The 12,587-nt window shown below is 43.6% G+C and overlaps 1 protein-coding gene across 1 annotated transcript; it reads right to left on the reverse strand.

Annotated features, from left to right (window-relative positions):
- Positions 1 to 781: 781 nt before the first annotated feature.
- bola3 (bolA family member 3) lies at positions 782 to 8,776 on the reverse strand. The gene is made up of 4 exons (XM_073070406.1): positions 8,661 to 8,776; positions 5,296 to 5,422; positions 4,284 to 4,372; positions 782 to 2,287 (listed from the first exon to the last, which is right to left on the reverse strand). The coding sequence occupies exons 1-4, from the start codon at positions 8,709 to 8,711 to the stop codon at positions 2,225 to 2,227; spliced, it is 330 nt and encodes a 109-aa protein (XP_072926507.1). The 5' UTR covers positions 8,712 to 8,776; the 3' UTR covers positions 782 to 2,224.
- Between the last annotated feature and the right edge of the window lie 3,811 nt (positions 8,777 to 12,587).

Consider the following 12,587-nt stretch of genomic DNA (forward strand, 5'->3'; position numbering starts at 1 on the left):
TGCTGATACTAAATCTATCATTAAACACAGGCACTGGCATTTAAAATGTTAAAGAATGTCGAATACATAAACAAAATACTGATGTAGTCATGTTTAGGATTGAATTCCTAAACAATTCTAGTATCAACACTTTATGTCTGTGTGATGCTGCACTCAGTGAGTTTCCCTCTTGGGTCTGCAACTTCAGTGATCCACACCCTCTGCTGCCAGTAACAGATAATACATGACGAAAAATTTTCAACGAACACAAGATTGCGTGTTCACTCCTGTGTTTTAGTGATAAGTGTTTACTCCAGTGACTCCAGAGTTTGGCCCAGCGCTGCCTGTTCCTTAAGTGTCCCACATAGGTCACAGACCACTTTGGTTTCTGAATTTTAGTGTCAGACACACACATGTGCTTTGGGAGCTGGACATCCGCATTTCAGTTCTGAAGAAAACTGCTAACGATATTAACAGTATCTCTTCACAATGTGTTCACAGAGTTCACTGAACAGAGAAGCATTGTCTCAGGAAAGCAGCATCCATCATCAGGGACATGCACCTCCTAGGTCATGTTCTCTTCTGGCTGCTGACATCAGGAAGAAGGTACAAGAGCCTCAGGACTCACACTACCAGATTCAGGAACAGTTATTACCCCTCAACCATCAAGCTCTTGAACCAGAGGGAGATCTTCACTCAACTTCACTGGTCCCATCAATGAACTGTTCCCAGAAACTATGGATTCTCTTTCAAATACTCTTCATCTAATGTTCTTAACATTTATCACTTGCTTATTTATTTATTTATTGTTCCACTCTTTTTGTATTTGCACAATCTGTTGCCTTTAGCACATTGGTTGTCCGCCCTGCTGGTGCAATTTTTCAATGATTCTATTTTGGTTATTGGGTTTATTGAGTATGCCTGTAAGAAGATGAATCTCACGGTTGGATATGGTGACATATATGTACTTTGATAATAAATTTATTTTGAAATTTGAAATTCTTACTTTCCCCCTAATTAAAGAGGATTATTTTGTGACCTGGCCTTTCATTTCATCAACAATTTCTTAGGGCAGTGCAGGGATTTTCCCAGTTCCATTTACAAGTCCCCTTTCCCCACATGTTTATGTCAAGAATATTCCTGACTTTGAAACAACATCACAATTTAACACTGTTCCACATTCACCTCCACACTTGGATAAACAGCCAAAGACCCATGAAGTAATTCTGGTGAGAGTGGTGGACACAGCTCAGCACATCACAAAAACCAGCCCCATCCCCAGTACTCCGGCTAGGGTTCTCACTACTTTAGAAAAGTTACCAATACAAAGACCCCACCTGACTCACTCTGGACAAGCTCCCCTCTCCCTCCTCTCATTGGAGAGAAGATACAAAAGCCGGAAACACTGGGCTCGGAGAGTATACGGTGTATGATTTGATAATAAATTTACTGTCAAACTTTGAAGGACACCTTCCACTGTCGTAAGACTATTGAATGAATGTCATGCAATAGGATGTTGTTCACTCGACGGGAGACGGGCTTTATCGTGGTCGGCGTGGGTTTCAAGGCTCCTTTATTGCATGATACCATTTGTGCTTGTGTGTGACAGGTGATACTTCGACTTGCACTTCAACCCCTGAGTAATGCTGTCTCGTTTGACTGTATGCATGTATTGTTGAATGACAATAACACCTCATTGTGAACTTGTAACTTATTGTCTGCCTGCACTTTCTCTGTAACACTATATTCTGCATTTATAACTTTTCCTGTTTTCGAACTCAGTGTACTGATAACATTCAAAGCGGAAGTTTCTCACTGTACCCCAATACATGTAATAATAAGTCAATATTTTGAAATATAAAATTATTCAGCTGCTGTGTTTCCCCAGTGCATCAACCCATCACCATTTGAATCCTTTGGTAGGTAGTGTAAAGAATGTGGCTCAAGGTCTTCTACACAGAAAAATTATATTGTGTTTATCAGCTTCTCTTTTTAAGTCTTTTCCTGGTGTTTATAGATCTAGAATTGTTCATGATCAAATTCTCAGGTGCTTGCAGACAATCAGTCAAATACAGAAGATGTATCTAGTGCTGGGACACACCTTCTTGGCTCACCACAGGACCTAATCCCTGTTCACATTCACACATTTTCCTAGAACGTGTACAATTCACGCTTTTGTTGCACATTTTGGTCTACTTTCCATTCCGTTCTGCCGATGTCCCTCCTCTCTGCCAAGCTCCTTTGGCTACTTTGGAACAGCAGTAAATATCCTCAGTCCGTGCATGGATTGTATTTCGTCTTTCAATGCCTAGAAGAGAGAGAGAGAGAAACTCTGACAAACTTCCATAATTGCACAGTGGAGAGTATCCTAAATGGCTGCATCACAGCCTGGTGTGGAAACATCAGTGCCCATGAGCAACAAAGTGTACAGTAAGTGGTGGATACAGCCCAACCCATCACAGGCAAAGGCCTCCCATAACTCAACAAATTCCCTCACTTGCGATCTGACACCAACCTGATTTTCCCAATCCCCTTGCATATTGAAGTCCCCCATTACAATTGTTATTACACTTTTCACATGCCTTTTCCAGCTCCCTTTGCAATCCTAACCCCACATCCTGACTATTATTTGGAGGTCTATATATGATTACCATAATTTTTTTTTACCCTTTCAATTTCTTAACTCCACCCACAAAGATTCAACATTCTCTGACCCTATGTCAGCCCTTTCTAAAGATGTAATTCTATCTCTTACCAACAGAGCCACACCACCACCCTGCCTGTCCTTTCAGTACAAAGTACATCCCCTTTGATATTAAGCTCCCAACTATGACCTTCTTTCAGCCACAATATAGTAGCGTGGCAGTTAGCACAACGCTTTATAGTACCTGTGACATGGGTCCAATTCCCACTGCCTGAAAGGAATTTGTACATTCTCCCCGTGACTGTGTGGGTTTCCTCTGAATGATCCAGTTTCCTCCCACAGTCCAAAGACGTACAGGTCGGTAGGTTACTTGGTCATTGTAAAATGTCCCATGATTGCGGGTTGCGGGGTGGTGTAGCCCGAAGGACTAGAGGTGCATATTCTGTGCTGTATCTCAATAAATACTCCTAAATCAGTGTGGATAACATCACTCACACAACTTTGAACTGATTTCAAAACCTAGATTCCCTTTCAAGGTCTCTACAACTGATGTTCTCAGTATTTATTTATTCTCGCACAATTTGTTTTCTCCTTGCAACACTACAACTCAGCCCCAAAAAGCTTCCTGCTACAATTGAGCTAATCTATAGAACAAACAGGAAACTCACAGCCAACTGTAGTCATTAAGCTGTAGTATGTAGATGCTGCTTGCATATTTACACATCTACAGGCCGATCTTCAAGTCAGCACCAGCACTTCTGCTAAACCTTTCAAGAGAATGGGCCTTAACATTGTTGGACTAGAGTCTAGACCTGTGGTTCCCAACCTTTTTTTTAATGCCAAGGACCTCTAACATTAACTGAGGTGTCCTTGGAACCCAGGTTGGGAAACCCTAGATTATACTGTTTAATTGTCATTAACTTTGCACCTTAACATTACTTGCTAAAATCTTTTTCATAACTATTTATATACACATAACTGTATAGTATGTTACCTAGTGGCCACAGTATGTATACACAGTTGTTTAGTGTGTTCTCTCATGGTTACAGTTCTTTGTAACATTCTGGAAAGCTCTGGAAGCTTCTCTGGTGCTTATTTGAATAGGGATTATCTGATTGGTTGACTATTATCTGAATGGAATGTTCTTTATCTATGAAGGTTAAAAGAGATGATCATGAGGCTCCACCATCTTTTTGCTTCTCTCTCCCTTCACTTACTAGTCCCCTATCACTGCCTGTTTCTTAATTTTCTTTATTCTATTAACTGTTAATGAAATTATCATGAAACATCAAGTTTTATGCCTTTTTCCTGACTTCAGAAAGATCTTGGACCAACTGCTTGCTGAATTCAGACACCTTTCACATTTTGTGCTCACTGTACAAAACCATTTGTTCTAACACTAATGACGATAGGAAGATAGAGACCATATCCCATATATCAGAAACGTTATTTAAATAAATGGAGACATCAGTGATAAAATTTGCCATTAAATGACTGCTTGAGCATTCACAATTTCACAGCGTGCAAGTCGTGAGATTTACTCTCCACAAAAAGATGATGCTGCTTTGAGTATTAATTTTAAGCTATTTCAGAAACCTTGCTCAAACCCATCCCTCAGCCCACATCACATGGATATCAATGAGCCCAGGGCACCAAGTACCTGGTTGATCATCTGGTGCTGTTGCACAAGTCGCTTTCCTTTAAATTCAACTGATTCGATGTGGACTTCATACATGGCTCCACAACCTCCTATTGGGGGTGGGGGGGTTGGGAAAGAGGAGAGTAAGAGACCATCAGTAATTGGCTCTAGCCGCAGTGCCACAGGCACCAAAATCAAGAGAGACAATGTAAGTCAATGTAATGGTAACAAAGGTAGAAGAGATTCTGCAGATGATGGAAATCTTGAGCAATAGACACAAAATGTTGGAGGAACTCAGCAAGTCAGGCAGAAATAGTTGATGTTTCAAGCTGAGACCCTCCATCACGATATATGATGAATCTAAACCTGAAGCATTAGTTGATAAATTAAATATCAGAAACATTCTCCATTCCAATATCCCTTACTAATTTCAATATTTAACAATACAATTTCAATAACACCTCGTATTTTATCTGTGTAGCCTCCAATTCTTGGGACATGACAACATCGATTTCCCAAACTTGCGGAAACTTGTTCCCCATTCCCCTTCTCTTTTTCCATTCCCTGTTCCAGTTCCCCTCTCACCCTTCCTTTCTTCTCACTTCCCTCTGGTGCCCCTCCTCTTTCCCTTTCTCCCATGGTCCACTATCCCTCCCTATCAGATTCCTTCTTCTTCATCCCTTTACCTAACAACAAATTTCATGACATAGGCCACTGATAATTCATCTGATTCTGAGGCTCAGGTTGAATTGCTTCGGGTCTGGAGGCACACATAAGTTGCTCTGAGGGAGACAGTGAACCATGAGACTTTAATAAATCAACTGTTTCCAAGTTACTTGTTAGCACTAACCTTTCACTGAAGATTAACCAGGTTTAAATTCCCCAGCTCTTAATCCTTCCCTATGGTTCACCAGCCCAGTAACTCAACAGCTTCTGTTCTGCACACTAGTCAAAATGTGAGCAAGTCCTCCGCAGTATTTCCTCTCTTTCTAAAGGCTGCTGAAAATTTAAGCCAACCAGTTTCAGTACTTGCCTGATATATCCACAACCTTGATCGACGAAGCCTGTGGAAATCTCTCCTTTAATACGGTTCTGATACGGACCTCACCACTGGTTTGTGCCGAGAAGTTTCTTCGTATCGTACTAGTGAGTATAAGGGACTGCAAGTGGAAAAGCAGTCAGTTAATCGTCAGCTCAGTTCCAAGCTTCTGTGCAGAATGGAATACAATGATGCTCTGGTGACCTCAGCCTAAGGGAAACTCAGCTCAGTTTCCCGAGCCAATTCTGTACCTCAGCTTTATATTCTTGACTTAACACATTGCCCACAACTAAAATATTGAATGTACCAGCTTACAGAAAGATGCAGTAGCAGGAGACAGACACAGAAAATAATTGTATGGGTACTGCCAGTGTCAGGAACATTAAATTATGAAGTAAGTGAGGGTGGGAATGCTTAGGATGGGGGAGCCAGGAGCCCTCACTGCATCGTAAAAGACTTATGCTAACCCACAAAGCCACAGACAAGGCTGGAAAGGGAAATCAAAAGGATAACTATTTTAAACAAGAGAAAATCTGCAGATGTGGTTAATCTGAGCAATGCACACAAAATGCTGGAGAAACTCAGCAAGCCAGGAGCTTCTATGGAAAAAAACAGTCGGCATTTCAGGCTGAGACACTTCGGCAGGACTGGAGAAAAAAAAAACATGAGTAGATTTAAAAAGTGGGGGTGGTGGCAGGAGCTGACATGGAGATTTTTATTTTTATTAAGATACAGTGCAGAATAAGCTCTCCTACTTTCCAAGCCATGCCACCCAGCAATCCTCCGATTTAATCCTAGCCTAATCACGGGACAATTTACAATGACCAATTAACCTAACAGGAGGAAACCGGAGCACCCGCAGGAAACCCACAGTGACGGGGAGAATGGACAAACTCCTTACACGCAGCAGAGGGAACTGAACCTGGGTCGCCTGTACTGTAAAGCATTGTGCCAACCACTACAATACCGTGCCGTCTAAATGATGATTTAATTGACCACTTCCCGAACCACGGAAGCTTAGTGGCTGGTGCGACACTGTTACAGCATCAAGAGTTCATTTCCGGCGTGCGTTTCCTCTGTGTGTTCAAATTTCCTCCAACGGTCCAAAAATGTGGAGGTCAGTAGGTGGATTGGTTACTGTAAATTGCCCCCTGATTAAGTGGTGGGTTGCTGGGCAACGGAGCTTGAAGAGGCTGTTCTACAATGTATCTCTCATCACCACCATGACATGGACGATCATAGTTCGATGACCATGATTGCTCTTGGCAAATCTTTCTACAGAAGTGGTTTGCCATTGCCTTCTTCTGGACAGTGTCTTTACAAGACAGGTGACCCCAGCCGTTATCAATACTCTTCAGAGATTGTCATCCTGGTGTCAGTGGTTGCATAACCAGGGCTTGTGATGTGCACCAGCTGCTCATACAACCATCCACTACCTGCTCCCATGGCTTCACATGACCCTGATCAGGGGCTAAGCAGGGGCCACACCTTGCTCTAGGGTGACCCACAGGTTAGCGAAGGGAGGGAGCACCTTACACCTCCTTTGGTAGAGACGTATCTCCACCCCACCGCCCACTGCATCTCAAAATAAAATAAAATTCTTTGACAAGCTTACTAACAAAATGGTATTGAATTACATTGTGAGATGTTGAACTTACTTATCCCAGTCTTTTGTTAGCAGGGAGACTTGGATAAAAGTGACACGGAAAATGCAAAGGAACACAACAGAATCAATGAAAACTGCACATAAACAAAGATGGGTAAACAACCGATGTGCAAAAGACAGATTAGTCCCTCCATTGATCATAGTTGACCCTCCTAACTGCTGACAAAAGCCAGGGCAGTACAATATGAAGAGCAAGCTGTTGTCAGGCAGCATGTCTCCCCCCTCCCCCACATGGTACATATTGGCACCAGCGATGTCGCAAAGATTGACAGTCAGCACTGAACTCAATGTAGGACTAGCTTAGGGACAGTCCCCAAGGCAAAAGACAACCAATTTTGAATAAATAAGAAAGTGAAGGGAAAGAAGAAGAAGAAAAAGAGAAAGATATTAAGAACAGTGAGATGGTTTTTAAAACAGCAACACATCCCATACTTCTCCACAGGAATATTATTAGGAAACACCCGAGTCAACAATAGAGATATTAAAACAGGCATTCAAAAGCTTTGTCAAGAAGGCAGATTTTAGGCTTAAGTGGTTGAAGACAGCTAGAGCTGTCTTCTGGACTGGAATTCCAGAATTTAAGGCATAGGAAACTGAAAACACAACCACTAAGGAAAGGTTCAAATAACTGTAGGATTAATACATCTAATCCGGAGATCAGGTTACAAGTAAACTGGAATTGAAACACCAATGACTTACAATGGAAAATCCTACAAAAGATAGAGGATTTGGCCCAGTACATCATGGCTAAAGCCCTCCTAACCATTGAGCAAAGCTACATGAAACACTGTCTAGAAAAGTGGCATCCATTATCAGAGATCCTCACCACCCAGGCCATGCTCTTTTCTCGCTGCTGCCATCAGGTAGGTAGAAGCTACAAGAGCCTCAGGACTCGCACTATCAGGTTCAACAAGTCCCTCAACCATAAGGCTCTTGAACAAAAAGGTGTAACTACACTCAATTTTACCTGCCCCATCACTGAAATGTTTGCACAACAAATGATCTCATTTTCAAGGACTCGTTACCTCATTATTTATTGTACTTATCTATGTTTGCAAGTGCAGTTTGTTGTCTTCTGCACTCTGGTTGATGTATTCATGATCCTGTTATAGTTACAATTTGATAGCGTTGGAGAATGCCCACAAGAAAATTAATCTGAGGGTATATTTGCATAATAAAATTTACTTTAAATAAATTATATCCTAGTTTCTCAATCAGTATGCATGGGGTTATACACAAGACATGCCACACAGTCCGACTAGTCCATACCAAAGCAGAAACTCTTCTCACTTCTCCCAACTTTCCTTATGCAAATCTTAGAGCAACCAACTAAACCCTTTTCTCTTGCATGCTTGTCCAATCACCTATACTAACAACGAAGGTCACATCAAGCACGTCTAACAGGACGCCTGCACGATTGAGAAGTTTCCTTGCCCGTACGTACTCCAAAACAATAAGCAATGACAACCACTTGTCAAAACACAAATTGCACACTGGCGTTTCTGATACCATTCCTGCAGAACTTCTCTGCATCGGCTCCAGTGCGATGATATCCTCATACTCTTCCCCCCATTCCTCCCTTCTCGTCCAGTTCCCCTCCCTCCACCCATTCCCTGCCCCTCAGCCACCCTCGTGCAGTTCCCCTCACCCCCTCCCCGCGATGCTTTCCGTCTCCTCCCTCCAAACACCTCACCACACTCCGCCGCAGCACCCAAAGCCGGCCCGCCGGCTCCATGCCGCTCATCCCTATTGAGCCGCCGCGGCGCAGAGTGAACGCGTCACCGCCTGCCGGCACCGGCTACTGACGTCATAGAGCGCCGTGAGCGCCACCAGGCGGCGGAAGGGGGCGATGTCAGGGAGGGAGAAAGGGAAGGATCCGTGGTGACCAAAGAGAGAGACGGCAGAGGTAGAGAGCAAAGTGACAGAATGGAGACAGACAGATAGTTAGATAGTTACTCTCTTCCTCGTCTTCAAATCTACCCAATTTATCAACTCCGCCTCTATAACTTCTCGGGTCTTGCAATTTTGGCTTCTGGCACAATGCCAATACAGCTCAGGTCACCGGAGTTCAATTCTGGCATCTTCTGTAAAAGGTATGTATGTTCCATGTAAACCTCTGATGTTTTCTCCTTAGTCCTCTCCCTTTGAGACACTTGTTAAAACTTTGGTCATGTTGTAGAAGTTGAATTGATTGACATGGCTCCAATGAAGTAGGTTAAGACCTACAAGTATCTGGGAGTACAGTTAGACGAGAAGCTAGACTGGACTGCCAACACAGATGCCTTGTGCAGGAAGGCACAGAGTCGACTGTACTTCCTAAGAAGGTTGGTGTCATTCAATGTCTGTAGTGAGATGCTGAAGATGTTCTATAGGTCAGTTGTGGAGAGCGCCCTCTTCTTTGTGGTGGCGTGTTGGGGAGGAAGCATTAAGAAGAGGGACGCCTCACGTCTTAATACGCTGGTAAGGAAGGCGGGCTCTGTCGTGGGCAAAGTACTGGAGAGTTTAACATCGGTAGCTGAGCGAAGGGCGCTGAGTAGGCTACGGTCAATTATGGATAACTCTGAACATCCTCTACATAGCACCATCCAGAGACAGAGAAGCAGTTTCAGCGACAGGTTACTATCGATGCAATGCTCCTCAGACAGGATGAAGAGGTCAATACTCCCCAATGCCATTAGGCTTTACAATTCTACCGCCAGGACTTAAGAACTTTTTAAAAGCTATTATTAATGCTTTTTGAGATAGTGATTTAGATGCATATCATATTTTTTACTGAGTTAAGTATTGTATGTAATTAGTTTTGCTACAACAAGTGTATGGGACATTGGAAAAACGTTGAATTTCCTCATGGGGATGAATAAAGTATCTATCTATCTATCTATCTATCTATCTATCTATCTATCTATCTATCTATCTATCTAAAAGGTGCTATATAAATACCTATGCCTGTCCTAGTATGCAAGTTCAGCTCTGGCAGACTGGGCGGATGAGACCAACAATGAGATCCAGTGGCTTGGAAGGTGGCACTGCAATGCTCCACGAGGACTGAAGGGATGACCATGACATCTTTTGTGCCAGAAGATGTCATGGTCATCCACTACAACCAAGGAAGACTCCAGTTTGTGATGCTGGTTCAAACCATTGGACCTGGACCTCTGAGGTCGAGAGAGGGGAACTGCCCCAGTGCCACTTTAAAAACTCTTCCACACCAGTTTCCTGCCATCATCAGAGATGATGGACAACCACCACACATATAAGCACATTGGGAGGCAGATTTTGGAAAGGTGCAAAAATAACAGGGCTGTTATCATGGGTGACTTTAACTTCCCTAATATTGATTGGCACCTGATTAGTTCCAATGGTTTAGATGGGGCAAAGTTTGTTAAGTGCATCCAGGATGGATTCCTGTCACAGTATGTTGACAGGCCAGCTAGGGGGAATGCCATACTAGATCTAGTATTAGGTAATGAACCGGGTCAGGTCACAGATCCCTCAGTGGGTGAGCATCTGGGGGACAGTGACCACCACTCCCTGGCCTTTAACATTATCATGGAAAAGGATAGAATCAGAGAGGACAGGAAAATTTTTAATTGGGGAAGGGCAAATTATGAGGCTATAAGGCTAGAACTTGTGTGTGTGAATTGGGATGATGCTTTTGCAGGGAAATGTACTATGGACATGTGGTTGATGTTTAGGGATCTCTTGCAGGATGTTAGGGATAAATTTGTCCCAGTGAGGAAGATAAAGAATGGTAGGGTGAAGGATCCATGGGTGACAAGTGAGCTGGAGAATCTAGTCAGATGGAAGAAGGCAGCATACGTGAGGTTTAGGAAGCAAGGATCAGATGAGTCTATTGAGGAATATAGGGTAGCAAGAAAGGAGCTTAAGAAGGGGCTGAGGAGAGCAAGAAGTTGGCATGAGAAGGCCTTGGCGAGTAAGGGAAAAGGAAAACCCCAAGGCATTCTTCAAATATGTCCTTGTGTCCCACAGGGATTGGTTCTGAGACCTCTACTTTTCATGATTTTTATTAACGACCTGGATGTGGGGGTAGAAGGGTGGGTTGGCAAGTTTGTAGACGACACAAAAGTTGGTGGTGTTGTAGATAGTGTAGAGGATTGTCTAAGTTTGGAGAGAGACATTGATAGGATACAGAAGTGGGTTTAGAAGTAGCAGATGGAGTTCAACCCAGAGACGTGTGATGTGGTACACTTTGGAAGGACAAACTCCAAGGCAGAGTACAAAGTAAATGGCAGGATACTAACTCAGTGTGGAGGAGCAGAGAGATCTGGGGGTACATGTCCACAGATCCCTGAAAGTTGCCTCACAGGTAGATAGGGTAGTTAAGAAAGCTTATGGGGTGTTAGCTTTCATAAGTCAAGGGATAGAGTTTAAGAGACGCGATGTAATGGTGCAGCTCTATAAAATTCTGGTTAGGCCACACTTGGAGTACTGTGTCCAGTTCTGTTCACCTCAGTATAGGAAGGATGTGGAAGCATTGGAAAGGGTACAGAGGAGATTTACCAGGATGCTGCCTGGTTTAGAGAGTATGGATTATGATCAGAGATTAAGGGAGCTAGGGCTTTACTTTTTGGAGAGGAGACATGATGGATGTGTACAAGATATTAAGAGGAATAGACGGAGTAGACAGCCAGTGCCTCTTCCCCAGGGCACCACTGCTCAGTACAAGAGGACATGGCTTTAAGGTAAGGGGAGGGAAGTTCAAGGGGATGTTAGAGGAAGGTTTTCCATTCAGAGTGGTTGGTGCGTGGAATGCACTGCCTGAGTCAGTGGTGGAGGCAGATACACTAGTGAAATTTAAGGGACTACTAGACAGGTATATGGAGGAATTTAAGGTGGGGGGGGGTATATGGGAGGTAGGGTTTAAGGGTCGGCACAGCATTGTGGGCCGAAGGGCCTGTACTGTGCTGTATTGTTCTATGTTCTAATAAAGGTGACAGGATGGTTATAAAAAGTACAAACAAAAACAGACACTAGCATGTATTCAGTGTAAACATAAATATAAAACGTGGTTTAACATGTCTACAGTGCAGAGAAGGGGGAAATAAAGGGGGGGGGTCAAACTAGAATGGCTGAGATGGTAAGATGGTGGCATATTTGAACACTGCGGCCTCTTGGAGACCAAACAAAGATGTCCTTTTCTTTGTTAAACGTGTTTTTTTATGATCGTAAGATTTATGCTAGACTCCAAGAGCTATGGTACAGCAGGTCTACCACATCAGTGAGTCGCTCGTTGTTCGTAGTAGCCGGACAGTGATTCAGGAGAGCCGATCTGGGTGCAGACCGTGCTGCTGACTGCTACTCGGAGGCATCGGAGTTGGTGTGTGAAGGTGGCATGCAGTGAAATTGTGAGCAACTGTCTTGGACATTTCTCTTGTGATTGCAGGACCCTGTCGGACATTGATTTCTGCTTGTTTGGTGGTGAGACAGGCAGCGAGGCACCAGCATAGCCTTGCTGGTAGTGAGGACTAAGCCTCGAGCTGTGGGATTGCCTGATGAGGAGACTCCGGAGGCAGGATAGCGTGGTGTCTGTGCTTGGTTGGGGCTGGCCTCTCCCATTGGTGCTGCTCTCTGTTGGTGGAATAACAGTCAGTGGACTGTC

Source organism: Hemitrygon akajei, chromosome 17 (genome assembly GCF_048418815.1).
Source record: "Hemitrygon akajei chromosome 17, sHemAka1.3, whole genome shotgun sequence".
Classification (NCBI taxonomy): domain Eukaryota; kingdom Metazoa; phylum Chordata; class Chondrichthyes; order Myliobatiformes; family Dasyatidae; genus Hemitrygon; species Hemitrygon akajei.